General features: G+C 41.6%; 1 protein-coding gene and 1 pseudogene across 1 annotated transcript; one reads left to right on the forward strand and one right to left on the reverse strand.

Annotated features, from left to right (window-relative positions):
* The first annotated feature begins 927 nt into the window (after positions 1-927).
* On the forward strand, positions 928-18,186 carry LOC120045022 (splicing factor ESS-2 homolog). Its single transcript, XM_038989840.1, has 10 exons — positions 928-1,322; positions 1,597-1,765; positions 1,881-1,970; positions 4,152-4,321; positions 4,483-4,600; positions 16,206-16,339; positions 16,496-16,598; positions 16,785-16,894; positions 16,980-17,095; positions 17,260-18,186. The coding sequence occupies exons 1-10, from the start codon at positions 1,185-1,187 to the stop codon at positions 17,537-17,539; spliced, it is 1,428 nt and encodes a 475-aa protein (XP_038845768.1). The 5' UTR covers positions 928-1,184; the 3' UTR covers positions 17,540-18,186.
* Positions 18,187-18,263: 77 nt separating this feature from the next.
* LOC120043124 lies at positions 18,264-19,256 on the reverse strand (annotated as a pseudogene).
* Positions 19,257-19,342: the final 86 nt, after the last annotated feature.

Genomic DNA, 19,342 nt, shown 5'->3' on the forward strand with positions numbered 1-19,342 from the left:
GGATGCAGCAAGATCAGAGAGTATTACTGCTGGGAGCCACATAGAACATCCACAGCACACCTGTTCATGCTGCTGCTACTGCTCCCACTGTGGAGAGGTGTTCCAGGCTGACTATCCTCCTGAAAGTAAGATTTAAACCTATGACAATTTTGACACTATGATCATGCTTCATTTTTCTCTCGCAATATATGTTTGTTTAATGATGATGTTTAAAGCAGTTCAGTTGTTTTTCCCATTAGCCATGAAGGCCTATATGTTCATGCTTTGACCTGAAATCAATGTTCTTAAATCAATGTGCCTAAAACACTTAAATGTAAAGTTGTAAGTTGTTGTTCGTATGTGTATGTTTGTTGTGAGAAAAAATATAATTCAAAAATAAAAACACTTACATGTAAAGTTATTTTAATTCAGCATGCCAATATGCATGGTCCAGAAGAATGTGTCCGGAGCCATGCAGGCCAGGAGGAAATACCCACAGAGAGGAGCAGTCCTTCAGTCAGGTCCAGAGGCGCACCCGGCGACACCGCACCATATTCACCGAGGACCAGCTGGACGCTCTGGAAGAGCTGTTTCTTCAGAACCAGTATCCAGATGTGAAGACGCGGGAAAAACTAGCACTGAGTACTCATTTACACGAAGAGCGAGTAGAGGTAGGCAGCTACGTGTTTATTTTTGTCCGCTTTTAAATCAGTTTTATTACGTTTATAACGTGTAGTCAATGTAGCTTAATTTTATTTTATTTCGATAGGTGTGGTTTAAAAACCGAAGAGCGAAGTGGAGGCGACAAAAAAGGACAGCATTTAGTGTGCGAAACCTGGAAAACTAGAAGATTATGCCGGATATGCCGGATATGCCCATCTGAAGACATTTTTGGATAATTTGCATCCAATGCAATAATGAGGCTAGATTCATTCTAAAAACGTCACTGCCAGACATTTCTGGTGACGTCACCCGTGTACATTCTTCCAATGACGTTCCTTGATTAGCAAAACGTCATCTAAGAACTATTGATATAACTACGTGAATTAAATTAAGGTATTCATACGCTTCTATTTTCAGAGACTCTTTTTAGTTTATAACGGGATTATTTACATTCAGCAAGGTTTTGTTTGGCTTGCTAACTAGCTAACAGAGAAGTCAAGGCCACCAGAGACCATTTCGCTAACTTCTTCTAGCGACCGACAATGGAAGGATTTGGAAAGGCGCTGATGTTTGGAACCCTTGTCCCAATTAATCCTGTCACAACAGTTGCTCTTCGACAGCCACCCGAGGAAACAAAGAAAACAAACCGAAAGGTTCTCGATGAAGAAAACTACATAGAGGTAACGTTAACGTTGTGGAACAGACAGCTAAGCTAGCTAGTTAGCCAGTGATCATTTTAGCCTACCTGCAGCTGTCTAATGATACAATAGGTTTACAGTGTTGCTGCAAATCTAAGTGTTAAGGTCAATACAGATAAATGTGATTTAACAAACATAGTGGTGATGTTATACGTACAACCGCATTGTTTAGTATGTGCTGTGTGTGTTGGGGCTAGACCGTGTTGATAGTTGCCAATGTCTTCCTAACTTGTCTGTTTTGTATGACTTTCAACAGAGTTTAGAGAAGATCATCCAGAGGGACTTTTTCCCAGATGTGACCAAGTTACATGCACAGAAGGACTACCTCGAAGCTGAGGAAAATGGGGATCTTGGGAAGATGCGGGAAATATCCATTAAGTATGGGTCATCTTTAGCCAAGTCCACACCACGCTCCACTGCCCCATGTGAGTAAGGTGATAAATAAACTGTGTCAAGGAAACTCTTTTCCACATAATGTACTGGTTGTCTATGAATGCAGCAGTGGTGCCATAATAATATGCCACCCACTGGTTTGTTTAGATGTTACTCCAGCTTCCTTTGAGACACCAGAGGGTCGTCCTGGATCTCCCTCTTCTGTACTGGGCAAAAACAAGAAAGGAACAGACGTGGGTAAGTTCCTGTTCACCAGGGTGACTGAGAATGGCACTACTCTGTCTAAAGTTTGCCATACATTTCACAATTCTCAATTGGGATTTTGCAATGATTTGCGATCCACAACTAATTTCTGGGATCACAGGTAAATCCTAAAAGTCGTAGGCTCCGACCAAGACGTTGTAGGTTGCATAATGTGAGCGAGTGAAAGATGTGCGATTTGGGTTCTTGCGCTTTCCTGATAAGCATATTAGGTCCTGTTTTATTTTTTTATTTTTAATAAATTTTTTAATTAAAAAAATCATAATAATTCTGACATACCAGACATTTTTGGTCGTATCTTGTGTAGTGAAGGGGTGCGCTGACCAGCTGTCAAGTCTCTATACTGATGTTTTCAACTTCTCCCAGACCCAGTCTGTAATACCTACATGTTTCAAGCAGACCACCATAGACTTTGTGCCCAAGAATGCCGAAGTAACCCATCTAAATTATCACCCCGGAGCACTCACATCTGTAGCTATGAAATTCTTTAAAAGGCTTGTCATGGCTCACATCAACACCATCATCCCAGACACTCTGGACCCACTCCAATTCCCATACCACCCCAACAGATCCACAGGTGACGCAATCGCTATTGCACGCCACACTGCCCTTTCCCACCTGGAAAAGAGGTACACCTACGTGAGAATTCTGTTATTTGACTACAGCTCAGGGTTCAACACCATAATGCCATTCAAGCTCATCACTAAGCTAAGGACCCTGGGACCAAAAAACCTCCTTCTGTAACTGGATCCTGGACTTCCTGACGGGCCGCCACCAGGTGGTGAGGGTAGGCAAGAACACATCCGCCACGCTGACCCTCAACACGGGGGCAACTTAGGGGTGCATGCTTAGACCCCTCCTGTAGTCCCTGTTCACCCACAACTGCGTGAACGTACGACTCCAACATCATCATTAAGTTTGCTGACGACACAACGGTGGTAGGCCTAATCACCGACGACGATGAGACCGCCTATAGGAAGTCAGAGACCTGGTATTGTGGTGCCAAGACAGCAACCTCTCCCTCCAATGTCAGCAAGACCAAGGAGCTGACCATGAACTATAGGAGAAAGAGGACAGAGCACGCCCCCATCCACATCGACGGGGCTGTAGTGGAGCGGGTCGAAAACTTCAAGTTCCTCTGTGTCCACATCACTAAGGATCTATCATGGTCCACACACACCAACGCAGTCGTGAAGAGAGCACGACAACACCTTTTCCCCCTCAGGAGGCTGAAAAGATTTGGCATGGATCCTCAAAAGGTTGTACAGCTACACCATTGAGAGCATCTTGACTGGCAGCATCACCGCTTGGTATGGCAACTACAAGGCGCTACAGAGGGTAGTGTGTACGGCCCAGTACATCACTGAGCTACCTTCCATCCAGGACCTCTATACCAGGCGGTGTCAGAGGAAGCCCCTAAAAATTGTCAGACTCCTGCCACCCAAGTCATAGACTGTTCTCTCTGCTACTGCACGGCAAGCGGTACCGATGCACCAAGGCTGGAACCAACAGGACCCTGGACAGCTTGTACTCCCAAGCCATCCCATAAGACTGCTAAATAGTTAGTTCGGGTAGCTATTTGGTTAACTATTTAACTTTCTGCATTAACCCTTTTAGCACTAACTTTTTTGATTCCTCACATACGCTGCTGCTACTTAATTATCTGCCACTTATTCCTAGTTATATGTACATATCTACCTCATTTACCTCGTACCCCAGCACATCGACTTGGTACTGGTACCCCTTGTATATAGCCAAGTTATCATTACTCGCTGTGTATTTATTGTTACTATTACGTGTTTTACTTTTCTATTATTTCTCTATTTTCTTTCTCTCTGCATTGTTGGAAAGCGCCCGTAAGTAAGCAAACTCGTGTAATGATTTTTAACACCAATTGCAGACTTTAGGATTACAGGATTATGCCGAGAGTTCGCATAATGTAACTGCTCCCCCAATGTTAAGATTTTTGTTGTCGTATAATGCATGCTTAGCTTAAGGACACCGAACTTTACAATGGCTCTCAAGACTATTTAAAATATAGGTCTTCCAGCTGTTATGATCTAGTGGTAATTGGTCGTTGATTTCTTATATAGTGCTATGTAAAGAACTCAATTACAGCAGTAAGATGTATTCCCTGTGTTTGTTGTGTGTTTGTAGTGAACAAGGAAGGAGACGAGGAAGAGAAAGAGCTGCCCTGTCTTGATCGCTTCTTGGCTAAGAACACAAGCGAGGATAATGCATCCTTTGAGCAGATCATGGTTCTAGCAGAAGACAAGGAAAAGTTGAGGCATGCGTGGCTGTATGAGGCAGAGGCTGAATTTAAACAGGTACACTTGCCATAATCTCTCATTTGATCACATGTGAATTGCACACTACTCAAATGCTGTAGTATGTAATGCTCCTAGAGTGTTATTTCATGAGTTGAAAACAATTATATTTTCTCCTTCAATTAACAGATATGTTATAACAGCATGTTTCTGATTTTTAGCGGCATGAAGAAAACCTTGCACTTCCGTCATCTGAGAAGCAGGCCCTTGAGTGTGTAAAGGCAGGACTGGAGACCTGGGAGTACAAAGCAAAGAATGCCCTTATGTACTATCCAGAGGGTGAGGATGAGCCAAACAATTATTTTCCTGCATGATAAACGTGCCTGTTATCTTGCTTGATTATAATGTGGTTTGAATAGGGTGCATAAAGCCACACATACAAACACTATACTATAGACCAGGGTTCCTCAACTGGCGGCCCATGGGCCAAATTTGGCCCTGTGGGTGGTTTTATTTGGTCCCCCAAGTTTTCTGAGCAAAAAAAAACGATTGTTTTTTTGTTGGACGTAATAGATTCAGAACAACATAATCATAATCAGTGATTTTAATTCATGAAATCTGTTCCCAAGTATTCCCTCACATAAAAAAGACCGTATACAAATGTAAGCAAGGTTTGAAATTGATATCTGTTTCGGCTTCTTGTGGTCAATTTACCGTCGACAAATTATTTGTAATTATGTTCCGGCCCCCCGACCGTCCGCCCAAGAAAAATGTATTTAAAATTAAATACAGAAATATCTCATTTACATACACTACTGTTCAAAAGTTTAGGGTCACTTAGAGATGTCCTGGTTTTTGAAAGAAAAGCAATTTTTTTTTGTCCATTTAAAATAACATCAAATTGATCAGAAATACAGTGTAGACATTGTTAATGTTGTAAATTACTATTGTAGCTGGAAACGGCAGATTTTTAATGGAATATCTAAATAGGTGTACAGAGGCCCATTATCAGCAACCATCACTCCTGTCTTCCAATGGCACGTTGTGTTAGCTAATCCAAGTTTATAATTTTAAAATTGATCATTTAGAAAACCCTTTTACAATTATGTTAGCACAGCTGAAAACTGTTGTGCTGATTTAAAGAAGCAATAAAACTGCCTTTTTTTTTTAGACTAGTTGAGTATCTGGAACATCAACATTTGTGGGTTCGATTACAGGCTCAAAATGGCCAGAAACCAAGTATTTTCTTCTGAAACTCGTCAGTCTATTTTTGTTCTGAGAAATTAAGGCTATTCCATGCGAGAAATTGCCAAGAAACTGAAAATCTCATACAACGCTGTGTACTACTCCCTTCACAGAACAGCGCAAACTGGCTCTAACCAGAATAGAAAGAGGAGTGGGAGGCCCCGGTGCAAAACTGAGCAAGAGGACAAGTACATTAGTGTCTAGGTTGAGAAACAGACGCCTCACAAGTCCTCAACTGGCAGCTTCATTAAATAGTACAAAATATACAATGCCGTACCATGAAACACAACAGTGCAAGCAAAAAAAGCTAGAAGTAAAATCTACTGGATTAGAGGTGCTAGTGTCTGAGTACAACCAAAAGGTTTTGTCTCACTCAGTTGTTGCTTGACCAGTACAAATAAAAACATAGCTTCAAAGAGAACCATCAGGACAATTCAAGTTGTTTTAGCAATAAAGTACCACAGTGGGAGTCATAATACCTATAAAACCTAGCGGTCAAACAGGGAAATGGTTCCAATCGTTTTTTCACCATTCATTTTTCCCATAGGGGATTTTAAGAAACACTTAAAATAAGGGCTGTGTGACGGGGATTGGAGGGACGCCATGTGCGACTGACGTGTTTTCCGTTTGCTCCCGTGGTATTTTTAAAGTTTATGTGAATTTTGCAGCAGAACCGTATTTATTTTCATATATTATTTTGGTGATCCCTTCCCGTAAAAACCAAGACTACTTTACTTCCAAATATCAGCATGTCGACGAAACATAAGGCCAAAAGCATGACTTTGAGAAAACCCGGCCTACAAGACACACTCTCATCACCGCCCTCCCCTGAGCCTGACGGCCCGGGGACTGATACTTTACCCGGGGGGGCGGCTTGGCCTGGCGGCGCTGAAGTGAACATTCTCGAGGCCATCAAACTACTACGCTCTGAGATAGTTGAAATGAAAACGGAGGTGGTTGCTACGATTGAGGCCCGAATAAAGGAGGTTTCTGATACTTTAAAAGCAGATCTAACCATCCTGCGGAACGAGACGGTGCCGGCAATCGCATCACTCAAAACAACAATGGAGTCGCACACTACAACGATTGCAGCACTGGAGACCTTCGCTACAAATGTCTCCGACTTAACTACATCCCTGGAGGCTGACGTGAAACGCCTAGCTGCGGATTTGAAAAAGGTGAAGGAGAGCTGTGTAAGTTTGGAGGGATTCTCTCGCCGCAATAACCTGAGACTTGTATCAGTCCCAGAGTCAGCGGAAATGCCTCGCGCCACGGATTTCGTTTCTGGGCTGCTGAAGGATGTTCTTGCCTTAGATGAAAAGCCCCTGATTGATCGTGCCCACCGGTCGCTGCGCCCAAAGCCCCGGGATGGGGAGAGGCCCCGTGACATAATTCTTCGAGTGCACTTTTTCCATGAGAAGATGGAGATTCTCCGACGAGCCCGCAATACCACTCTGAGCTTTCAAGGACAGAGCTTCTCCATCTACCAGGACTACTCCCCCACTGTTTCCAGGCAGCGCGCAGCTTTCGGACAGGCCAAACGACTACTTCGGGACCATCCAGGTGTGAAGTACGGACTGCGATTCCCGGCCCGTTTATGGCTATCTCATGATGGTAAAGACTACACATTTGAATCTCCGGATGAGGCTCTCTCTCACATTCAACGTCACATCAAGAAGTCTTGAACTTGCTCATAGTTCAGCAACTGTTGCTTGCGAACTGTGGATAGTAAGTAACCCACCTGTGGTACAATTATGTTTAGCTACAACATGCTAATTTTGTATAGTTGGGGAGTTGGCGTACCCATTCAGGCTTATTTGATGTGATCTAATGTTTTGATCATCTAGTGTGCTTGCCTTACAAGCATTCAGTCATTTTAATTTCATTGTATTGCGGTTTTACTATACTCCTGTGTTTTCTAGGCTGTCTTGCTCACCTATTCAGTTTGTTTACATAGTGTCTCAGTGACTCAAAATATTCTTGGTTATTTGCTTACTGCATCCGTTTGCATTGACCCAGTAAACAGTAAATGCTTCCCGAGGCGACACGTTTTTTGGGGTCTTCACTTAAATTTTAAAAGTTCTGAGCGTCATTTATGCCCAGCAAGCGTTCAACGTTGCGCACACGTAGTTTTTTGGTCTTGGTTGTAAGCTGTCTCAGCATTCAACTAGACAACTATTATAATAATAATAATTATTATTATTTTTGATTGTCTTACTACGATTTCCTTACTTCAAATTAGGTTTTCGGCTGAGAGCCTTTATACGTTCTATTTATTTTCTTTATTTTCTCTCTCAAATGCCTGTTATAAGACTGGGAATATAATTATATACATCTACAAGTGGTGCTTTTGTAATTTCGTCTGCACAAGGGATTCACTTTAATTTTTTTTATTTAAAAAATGATTATCTCTTTTTGCTGTTTGATCCACTAACAAAACACGACTTTAAAGAGCGGGACTGTGGGTTTAGGTTTAAGACCGCACTCTCACAGACATACTGTGCGAAGAGAACATGTTCTATTTAGGCTTGTACCTCGTTTGGGGAGGTACTGTCTGGGATGGGGGGAGGGGGTGGGGGGAGGGGTTGAATTGTTCAGTTCTAATGTTGTCATTCTGTCTTTTTTGTTTTTTTTTCTGTACTTTTTCCAAACATCTACCACCGTACATTATTACTCTGAGACAAGTTATTCTGGGGTTTTTGGGCGCTCATTGCTTTTCCATTCTATGCTCTAATGACAGGGTTGTATAACGGGAATGCCCAGAGGGGCCGAAACAATGCGATCAAGTACATTTCGTGGAACACCAAAGGGGTTAATAACCCAGTGAAGCGTAAGAGGGTGTTGACACACTTAAAGGGTTTGAATGCAAATGTTGCATTTCTACAAGAGACTCACTTGAGGACTGGTGAGCACTTTAGGATGCGTAGGGACTGGGTTGGTCAAGTGTTCCACTCTAACTTTCATAGTAAATCAAGAGGGGCTGCCATTTTGGTTGATAAAGCCACTCCCTTTGTAGCTTCTGAGGTTATCGCTGATCCTAAGGGACGATACGTCATAGTAACCGGTAAACTGTTTTCTACCCCTCTTGTTTTGGCTAGTGTTTATGCTCCCAATTGGGATGACACAAGTTTCATTTCTTCCTTTTTGTCTGCTATACCCAATTTAGATTCTCATTTGTTGATTTTAGGGGGGGATTTCAACTGCAAAATGTCCCCAGTTCTTGACAAGTCCTCACGAACAACTACAGGCCCATCTAAATGTGCCCTACTTATTCAAGCCTTTCTTCAGAAATATGCCATGTTTGAGGCCTGGCGTTTCCTACATCCTACAGATAGACAGTATTCCTTTTATTCTCATGTTCATCAAACATACTCCCGGATTGATTACTTCTTTTTGGACAAAAAACTTCTGCCTAACCTTCGGCAGTGTACTTACAAGAGTATTGTTATTTCTGACCATTCACCATTAGTGCTTGAACTAGAGTTTCCCCAGCGACCTCCTATGTGTTATCAATGGCGTCTTAACCCCATTTTACTCTCGGATAAGGAGTTTGTCAATTTCATTTCTTCTGAAATCACCTTATTCCTAGAAACTAATTCAACACCAGGTATGTCCTGCTCTACCATATGGGAGTCTCTCAAAGCATACCTACGTGGCCAAATTATTTCTTATACAGCCAACCAAAACAGAGTTCGCTCTCAGCGACTTCGGGACCTGAGCGAATCCATAGCCACATTGGATGAGAAGTATGCCACGGTTCCTTCCTCTGATCTGCATAAAGAGCGCCAACTACTCCAATCTGAATTTGATGAGCTTTCTACCAGGCAAGCTGAACAGTTACTCTTGCGAGCTCGGTACAGAGTGTATGAACAAGGCGACAAGGCCAGTAAACTCCTTGCACATCAGATCCGTAAATCTGAGGCCTCACGTTTAATCCCACAAATAAGGACCCCGTCTGGTGCCACCACAGTTATACATAAAGAGATCAATGATCAATTCAAACAATTTTATTCTGCGCTATACACCTCTGAATCCCCTCAAGACCCTTTGCTGATTGATTCCTTCTTTAATGGCCTGAATATGCCTTCAATTGATACAGACACCCATGACTGTCTAGAAGAAGAATTTACACCTGAGGAGATTGCAACAGCAGTGTCCGCAATGAAAAGTGGTAAATCACCGGGTCCGGATGGTTTTCCAACCGAATTTTACAGGACGTTTTCTGGTCTGCTTTGCCCATTCTTGTCTCGACTATTTGCAGAGTGCCTTAATACCTCAAAGCTACCGCCTAGTCTTTATCAGGCTTCAATTTCATTACTATTAAAGAAAAACAAAGACCCCCTGGAATGTGGATCCTATCGCCCAATCTCGCTTTTAAACTGTGATTACAAAATCCTAGCCAAGCTTTTAGCCATCCGTATGGAAGGCTCGCTGCATCAAGTAATACACTCTGACCAGACTGGCTTTGTGAGAAATAGGCATTTGTTTTTCAATATTAGGCGCCTTATGAATATACTGTACTCCCCTGCGTCGGAGGACCCAGAGGTGGTGGTCTCACTTGATGCAGAAAAAGCGTTTGACCGCGTTGAGTGGGATTACCTAACAGCTACCCTTTATAGATTTGGCTTTGGCCCCAAATTCATTGCGTGGATAAAGATTCTTTATTTTTCCCCCATGGCTTCGGTACGGACTAACAACTTGTCCTCTGACTATTTTCCCTTGCACCGCGGATCCAGACAGGGCTGTCCACTCTCCCCCTTGTTGTTTGCTTTGGCAATCGAACCTCTCGCCATTGCACTACGCTCTAATGATGCCATTCAAGGAATAATCCGGACGGGCTCAGAGCAGAAAGTCTCGCTATATGCGGATGACCTCCTTTTGTTTATCTCTAACCCTGATACCTCATTGCCACGCGCCTTATCTGTTCTTAAAAGGTTTGGATCAATCTCAGGGTACAAGCTGAATCTAGGCAAGAGTGAGCTTTTTCCTGTAAACAAGGCTGCTTTAAAGTGCTCTTTTACAAGTTCTCAGTTTAGGATTGTCCGGGATCAATTCACCTACTTGGGAGTTAAAGTGACAAGGAAATATTCAAATCTGTTTCAGGAAAACTTGGTTGCTCTAGCAGACAGTTTGAAACAATCTTTTACTTTTTGGAATGCGCTACCTCTTTCTCTTATCGGAAGGATTAATGTCATTAAAATGAGTGTGTTGCCCAAATTTCTATATTTATTTCAATGTTTACCCATTTTTATTCCAAAATCTTTTTTTATTTCACTGGATCAAACATTCATGCATTTTATTTGGGATGGCAAGGTACCACGGATTGGTAGAAAACATTTACAGAAGCCTAAGTCATTGGGGGGTTTAGCTCTACCAAATTTTCAGACATACTATTGGGCTGCAAATTTCAGAGCCCTTCTGTACTGGCTGCAGACTGGTCTAGGGCCAGTAGGATCAATCTGGGTCCAGATGGAGTCTGAATCGTGTAAACCTGCTGCACTTTCTTCTGTGTTGTGCTCGTCTCTCCCAGTGTCCCTAGGCAAAAGGTGTGTCAACCCAATTGTAAAGCAGTCTCTTAAAATTTGGAATCAGTTCCGTTTAGCCTTTGGCCTCCGAGGCTTTTCTCTATCAGGCCCAATCAATCAGAACATTTTATTTCCTCCATCTTTGAATGATGGGGCTTTTGGCATCTGGCACTCACTAGGCCTCTCCTCACTAGCCCAATTATTCTTTGATGATACATTTGCCTCTTTTGCTCAGCTACAGGAAAGGTTCAACCTCCCCCAATCCCACTTTTTCCGCTATCTCCAGACTAGGAACTTTGTCAGAGCTAACACACCTGAATTTCCCCATAGGCCTGTGAATACAGCTATAGAGAGCATCCTGGAGCTGAACAAGCTTCCTAGGGGCGCAATTTCAGATGTATATGCAATCATTCATGACTTACAGAACCCTTCTTTGGTGCCTTTAAAGACTCGATGGGAAAAGGATTTGGGGGAGGAACTTGGGGAAGACACCTGGGAATCTGTGCTGCGCAGGGTGCATTCGTCCTCTTTTAGCACTAGACACAGCCTCATTCAATTCAAGGTGGTTCACCGTATCCACTGGTCTGGGGCCAGACATGGAAGAATATTCTCTGATTTTGATCCTACCTGTGTCAGATGTAAAATTGAACCAGCCACACTGTTGCATATGTTCTGGGGCTGTCATAAACTGTCAGGTTTCTGGGAATTAATATTTAAATGTTTCTCTGATATATATAACACTGTTATAGATCCCTCTCCCCTTACAGCCCTTTTTGGAGTACTGCCCATAGGCACCCCCCTGTCAAGAATCCAGTCGGACACTGTTGCTTATACAACTCTTTTAGCTAGACGGCTAATACTACAGAACTGGAAGATGGCAGCTCCCCCATCTTATAAATATTGGGTGAGAGATGTGTTGTGCTCTCTGAAACTAGAAAAAATTAAATTCAATTCACGTGGGAACCCCAAACTGTTTAATGAGGCTTGGGCTCCATTCCAGTCTTACTTTAAACAGTCCATCCTCTGATGGCATTCCTATTAAAACCAAAATAAGTCTGTATTTGACCCCCCTGTGACTTAGAGGTTGGATGAGCATTTCTCTGTGTTTTTTTCTGGGGTGGGGGTGGGGGGCATTAAGGTTGATGTGCTTATTGATTGTGACCTGCGGATGCCTTGTTCATCTTGCCCGGGCAGAGACTAAGGTGTGAGCTTGTTTTTCCCAGTTATTTTTATTTTTTAATTCTGTTCACGCCTACATAAAATTATTATTATTCATTTTTTATTTTAAAGCATTGTAAACTTTTTATTTTTGGTCCAGTGGATGGTTGGTCTGTGGCCTTGACTGTCTGTGAGTGGTTGCATTTCTCCACCCCATCCCTTGACTGTTTACAGGAACAATGGTGAGGTGTTTGCTCTGTCCCTATACTATAGATTGCCCTTTAACCTTTTGTAGCCTTCTGCCTGGTGTGTTTAACTTGTCTAAAGTATGGTATCTTTAAAGTTATTTTTTTTTAATGTATTATTTGTATTTTTTTCTAGTTGAGTATATTATTTATATTGCTTTGTCTTGTCTGTGTGTGTGTAAAACTTAATAAACAGAGTTTTCAAAAAAAAAAATAAGGGCTGTGTTTTGTTTAGGCTAACCCTGGCGTGACGTTTTGATAACCGTGTAAATCTCTCTAAGACAAGGTGACTTCAATATATTCGCCTGTATTTACGTCCCAAAAATTAAATGATAATTAGCTGCTACTGTGGCTATCATAAAGAACTACAAATGCCATGACGAGCTGGGCGAGACTGCCGAATCAAGGCAAAGGGAATAATCTCTTGATTAACTATCTAATGTTAGTTAAAAGTAGTAATGATTAAATTGGCTACATTTCTTTAAATGGATAATTCTGTTAAGAGGATCAGACCCCTTTTTTCCAATTTTCACCTAAAATGACATACCCAAATCTAACTGCCCGTAGCTCAGGCCCTGAAGCAAGGATATGCATTTTCTTGGTACCATTTGAAAGGAAACACTTTGAAGTTTGTGGAAATGTGAATGTAGGAGAATATAACACACTAGATCTGGTAAAAGATAATACAAAGAAAAAAACAAATGTTTTTTTTGTATTTTTTTTTTTGTACCATCTTTGAAATGCAAGAGAGGGCATTAATGTATTATTCCAGCCCAGGTGCAATTTAGATTTTGGCCATTAGATGGCAGCAGTGTGTGTGCAACGTTTAAGCCTGATCCAATGAACCATTGCATTTCTGTTCAAAATGTATCAAGACTACCCAAATGTGCCTAATTTGTTTATTATTAACTTTTCATGTTCAAAACTGTGCATTCTATTCAAATAATAGCATGGTATTCTTTCACTGTAATAGCTACTGTAAATTGGACAGTGCAGTTAGAGTAACAAGAATTTAAGCTTTATGCCAATATCAGATATGTCTATGTCCTGGGAAACGTTCTTGTTACTTACAACCTCATGCTAATTGCATTAGCTCAACCGTCCCACAGGGGACCCACCAATCCTGGAGAAGTTTTAACTGTCTTGTGCACTTTTTAAAAATTGACACAATACCTGTTATCAAAGGTGTCAGCAAGAGATGACGTGCAGAGATGTGTAGTTTTGCATGGTGTTTCCTCTGATGCTAATTAGCAGTTTCGAATCTGAGAGTAAATAAAGTCGAATATATTGGTAAAACGATTGGAAACATTTCTGTGTTTGACCACTAGGTTTTATGGGTATTATGACACATACACTGTGGGGCTCTATGGCAAATATACTTCAAATGAATAGGCAACACTCACCAATAAGCCATCCATCCTCTATCGCTCCCTCCTGTAGGTGTATAGGCCAACATTGCTGTTTTGCAGAATGAACGAGTCGTGCGTTCCACCTGGCCACCTTGCCACAACATGTGAATGTGGTGGCAATGTTATGTTCAAGTATAGATCACCTGCACATTAAGAGTGAAAGCCTTTTCTGTTCACATAGCCTAGTTGAAGTCGTTTTGGGATGGTGCTTTTATGGCGATGTGGGTGCCGTCTATTGCGCTGTTGGTATTTGGGAACCCATTTATGGCAAAGAAACCCCTCTTGACTTCAACCTGTTTTGCGATGGTGTATGGAAATTGTATGTTACAATTTGTCTGATTATTGCATCCATCGAGGGATGTGAGATGCAGATTGGCAAGCTCCCACTGAAAAGTGCCCGTTGTCAAAAACCAGAGGGTGGATAACACTTTAATGTGCAGCGCAATGGCATGTGTTTGCTTTTCTAAAGTAGGTCTTAAATCCTCGCAAAGATCCTATAAGATTGGTTTTGGGAAACGATATCTGATGAGCAAAATCAGTACTTTCTGAAGAAAAAACGTCCCACTTGTCTCTAAAAACGCGCTCTTTGAAATGCAGCGTGTGCCAAATCTTCCAACAGTGCAAGATCAGCCATCTCTCATTCAGTTTCCCATTATCTCAGTCTTTTATAGTATTTCAACAATGGTTTCACTTTCACACATACCTTTAATTGAACAAATTACTGTACTTGAATTAGTATTTGGAGCATGTGACAAATACAATTTCATGACTTTATATGGATTATCATAACAAATGCATGAGTTCACAATGGTAATACAATTAAATCAAAACATTTTTAAATGATTACTTTCACAATTTCACACATTTTCAACGTGTGTTTTCCCAATTGTACACTTGAAAATCAGTTCCCTTGTTCCACCACATGACACTGTGCGTACGCCTGGTCATGGCAGTGCGTAAATGTATGCATACTCAAAAAAAACGTTCATATTGATAAATCTCACACTGTGTGGAAATGATTGCACGGTTTGCGCACAGATTTATACCTACACATGATTGATAAATGAGGCCCCAGGATTATACGATATTTGCACAGTCTTTTTAAAATTCTTCAAGCTTTGAAGTTGGTTGTTGATCATTGCTAGACATTTCAAGTCTTGCCACAGATTTTCAAGCTAATTTAAGTCAAAACTCTAACTACTACTGTAGGCCACTCAGGAACATTCAGTGTCATCTTGGTAAGCAACTCGTGTATATTGTGCCTTCTGTTTTAGATTATTGTCCTGCTGGAAGGTGAATTTTTATCTCCCGGTGTCTTTCGGAAAGCAGACAGAACCAGGTTATCCTCTAGGATTTTGCCTGTGCTTAGCTCTATTCCTTTGTATCAACAAAAAAAAACTCCCTAGTCCTTGCTGATGATAAACATATCCAGAACATGATGCAGCCACCACCATACTTGAAAATATGAAGAGGGGTACTCGGTGATGTTGAGTTGGATCTTCCCTAAACAGAACGCTTTGTATTCAGGACATAAAGTTCATTTCTTTGCCACATTTTTTGCAGTTTAATTCAGTGCCTTAAGGCAAACGGGATGCATGTTTTGGAATGTGTTTTATTCTTTACAGGCTTCCTTCTTTTAACTTTGTCAATTAAGTTAGTATTGTGGAGTAACTACTATGTTGTTGATTCATCCTCAGTTTTCTCCTATCACAGCCACTAAACTCTTAACTGTTTTAAAGGCTCTGGCAACTACATTAGGAAGGACGCCTGTATCCTTGTAGTGACTGGGTGTATTGATACACCCTCCAAAGTGTAATTAATAACTTCACCTTGCTCAAAGGGATATTCATTGTCTGTTTATTTACATTTTACCCATCTACCAATAGGTGCCCTTCTTTGCGAGGCATTGGAAAACGTCCCTGGTCTTCGTGGTTGAATCTGTGTTTGAAATTCACTGCTCGACTGAGGGACCTTACATATAATTGTAATTGTGTGGGGTACAGAGATGAGGTAGTCATTCAAAAATAATGTTAAACACTATTATTGCAAATTTTTACTCCTTAACTTATTTAAGCTTGCCATAACAAAGGGGTTGAATACTTGTTGACTCAAGACATATAATCTTTTCATTTTAAATTAATTTGTAGAAATGTCTAAAAGCATAATTCCACGTTGACATTATGGGGTATTGTGCGTAGGCCAGTGATGGCAAATCTCAATTTAATTATTTTAAAATTCAGGCTGCACAACAAAATGTGGAAAAAGTCAAGGGCTGTGAATACTTTCTGAAGGCACTGTACATGATGAATTGTTTGATGTTGTATAAGTTGAGTTGAACACCTTCATGATCTTATTTAATAAGGTGTCCAGGATGATGACACACTCTTCAAGAAACCCAGGGAGGTGATTCACAAGAACACTCGCTTTGTGGGAGACCCCTTCAGCAAAGCCCTTAACAAATGCCAGCTTCAACAGGCTGCAGCCCTCAATGCACAGGTAAAGTGCTTTCCTGACAAATTATTGGTTTTAAGTAAATGGTTGTATCCTATTTTTAGTCAAGGGATTTTAAAGTAGAGGAAGGTCAAGGTATCTAAAGATCAAATTAAATGGATTGATCCTGAATGATTTATCTGACTGAGTGTTTATCTCCAGTTCAAACAGGGTAAAGTAGGCCCAGATGGCAAAGAACTTAATGCCCAGGATTCCCCTAACGTGAATGGATATGGGTTTGAAGGAACTCCCTGCCCTTCCCCAGGTAAGTAGTTATATTCAAGTATAGATCACTTTCAATATTCTCAACAACTAAATAACTATCAGAAATACTTAGTTATTGGGTAAGAATATATGTTTTTCCAACATTTGGTGCTGTTAGAGAGGCTTCCATAAAACTTTCCCAACTGCATAAAAACTAAACTCCCCTAACCTGATATTGTCCTACCAGGTATGGCTGAGTCCCCCCTGATGACCTGGGGTGAGATAGAGAGCACCCCCTTTCGCCTGGATGGGTCTGACTCACCGTTTCAAGAGAGGAACATCGGCCCATCATTTAAGGTACAAGCCAATGGCTGGCAGCCGCCCCCAAAAAAACATGTTTTGTTCAGAGTAGTTTCTTAACCTGAGATAATCTGACACACAGATTCCAGAACCAGGAAGAAGAGAGAGGTTGGGTTTGAAAATGGCCAATGAGGCTGCCGCCAAAAACCGGGCAAAGAAGCAAGAAGCATTACGAAAGGTCACAGAAAACCTGGCAAGGTAAAAACTGATTGACGATTTATTTAACTAAATATGCCCTAGATCTTTCTTTTTGCAAAACCGCATGTTTTTTCATAGCTCAATTCTATGACCTCTTGTTATACAAAATTCTTAGTCCTTTAAAAATGCTTTTTATTATTTTGAACCTAATTTCTGTCTTTCAGTCTCACCCCAAAAGGCCTGAGCCCAGCATTGACCCCTGCCCTTCAGAGGCTTGTAAACCGCACCTCCAGCAAATACACAGACAAAGCTCTAAGGGCAAGCTACACACCATCACCCACACACAGAGGAGCAGGCTCCAAGACCCCCCTGGGTGGTCCAGCCACTCCCTCAGGCACTCCGACACCAAGCAAAGCTAGGACCCCCGCCTCCCAGGACCCAGCATCCATCACAGACGACTTACTGCAGCTTCCCAAGAGGAGGAAAGCATCTGACTTCTTCTGACTGGAGTAAAGCAAAACTGAGAAAGAACGGTTATCTTGAGGAAGTGAACTCTTACATGTTTAAAGCAAGTTGTCATCAAGCAAATTACCGGCCATGTTTCTCTCTACCCCACCTCATGCCCTCCCCCTGGATTTTATGGACTTGCCTTTTATGGCTGGAACAGTCTGTGCACAATGAAGGGCAGAGTCAAAATACCAACTCTGAATTCAAGGATAGTTGGAAAACTCAGGTCATTACTGTTTTTAGGGTGTTGGACAGAAATGTATAGTATGTACTGTGTTAGAAACCTTCCAAGACTGGATAACTTACAATATGTGGGTTCCAAAGAGATTCTATAATTGTACATAGCCTAGGCTGATGTTATTTTATTCTTGGTGAATGTTACGAGGCTTTGTTGATTTTTTTGTTTTGTTAATATGTTCAAATGTAAGCCTCTATTGTATGCCTTTTTTTGCAATCTAATCTTTCAGTCCTCAACCTAAAAAATGCCTTGTTGTAAATCCCAAATGTTGACACTCACCTTTGTCATAGCAGACTCGATTTCTAAAAATGTAACGAAGGCTATATGGTTCATCTTGACAAATATGTATGTTCCATTTATTATGAACTATTCAGGTGGAATAAATCCAGGACTTCAACATCAGGAATCAGCAGGGATGTTGTTCATTGCATCAGGGAATTATTTTTTCTTGGTGTGCTTAGATGTTCCAGCTGCCTCTTTGCTCTACACTGAAGGTTTTGGATCTGATTTGGCCTCAGCCTCTGCTTTCACCCCTTTCTTGTTCTCATTGCCATGAGGATTCTTACTACTTTCACCCTTCCTTTCCTTTTTGGAGCAAGCTGCTTCCGATGTGGAAGGCCCATCTTCCCGTCTCATACTACCATGTGATTTGGACTGCACCCATACATGCTCAATGATATTGTCAATCTCTACCCTCTGGGCCACATCGGGGTTATGCATGTGATATATCAAGTCTTTGTACTCTGTCAGGACAGCTTTGCTGCGTGGGAAATCAATGTGATGCTCCTTCTGAATCTTCAGCATCTTCTTGATATTGGAGTCATCATAGGGCATAGACCCACAGAGCATAATGAATTGAACGACCCCCCCCCATACTCCAAACGTCATACACTTTGGGGTTGTATGGGACCCCCTGTAATACCTCTGGTGATGCATAGGCTGCAGAGCCACAGAACGTTTTGCTGAGAATCATTTGTCCATCCTCATCATATTTGATCCTCCTGGCGAAACCAAAGTCTGACACTTTGAGGTTAAAGTTTTGGTCCAATAGCAAGTTTTCACATTTCAAGTCTCTATGAACAACATCTAGGGCGTGTGCGAATTTTATTGCAAGTGACAGCTGTTTGAACAGTGTTCTGGTGAAATCTTCAGGCAAGGCACCCCTGAATTTGATGAACTCCAGTAGGTCCCTTTGCACACCAAGCTCCATAATCATGTACACCTTGCCTTCTGAAGTCCCGAAGATTTCGAATGTCTTGACGATGTTGCGGTGGTTTAGGGATGCAAGAATGTCCAGTTCCCGGGGCAAGAACTTCTCCAAAAAATCCGGCGGCGCCCTTTTTCTGTTAATAATTTTGATTGCCACATTGGTCTTCAGACGCTCGGAATAAGCGGATTTTACTTTGGCGTATGACCCCTGGCCTAACTGATGCCCAATGTATAGCCCCGTTTCTTAAGCACCAGTGAGTCATCCATGGCTAAATAGGACGACCCGAACTATTTTGGTGAATGTTATAATTCACTATTATTGACACCATGTTGAACTCAGTTCATAGTTGGAT

Source organism: Salvelinus namaycush, chromosome 3 (genome assembly GCF_016432855.1).
Source record: "Salvelinus namaycush isolate Seneca chromosome 3, SaNama_1.0, whole genome shotgun sequence".
In the NCBI taxonomy this organism is placed as follows: Eukaryota; Metazoa; Chordata; class Actinopteri; order Salmoniformes; family Salmonidae; genus Salvelinus; species Salvelinus namaycush.

What these genes read in the sequence shown, in the direction of transcription:
- LOC120045022 (XM_038989840.1), top strand. Translation starts at nt 1,185, where the DNA reads ATGGAAGGATTTGGAAAGGCGCTGATGTTTGGAACCCTTGTCCCAATT. An exon ending in ACCACGCTCCACTGCCCCAT is followed by an intron (nt 1,766 to 1,880) that starts GTGAGTAAGGTG and finishes TGGTTTGTTTAG; the next exon opens with ATGTTACTCCAGCTTCCTTT. An exon ending in CAGAGGCTGAATTTAAACAG is followed by an intron (nt 4,322 to 4,482) that starts GTACACTTGCCA and finishes TCTGATTTTTAG; the next exon opens with CGGCATGAAGAAAACCTTGC.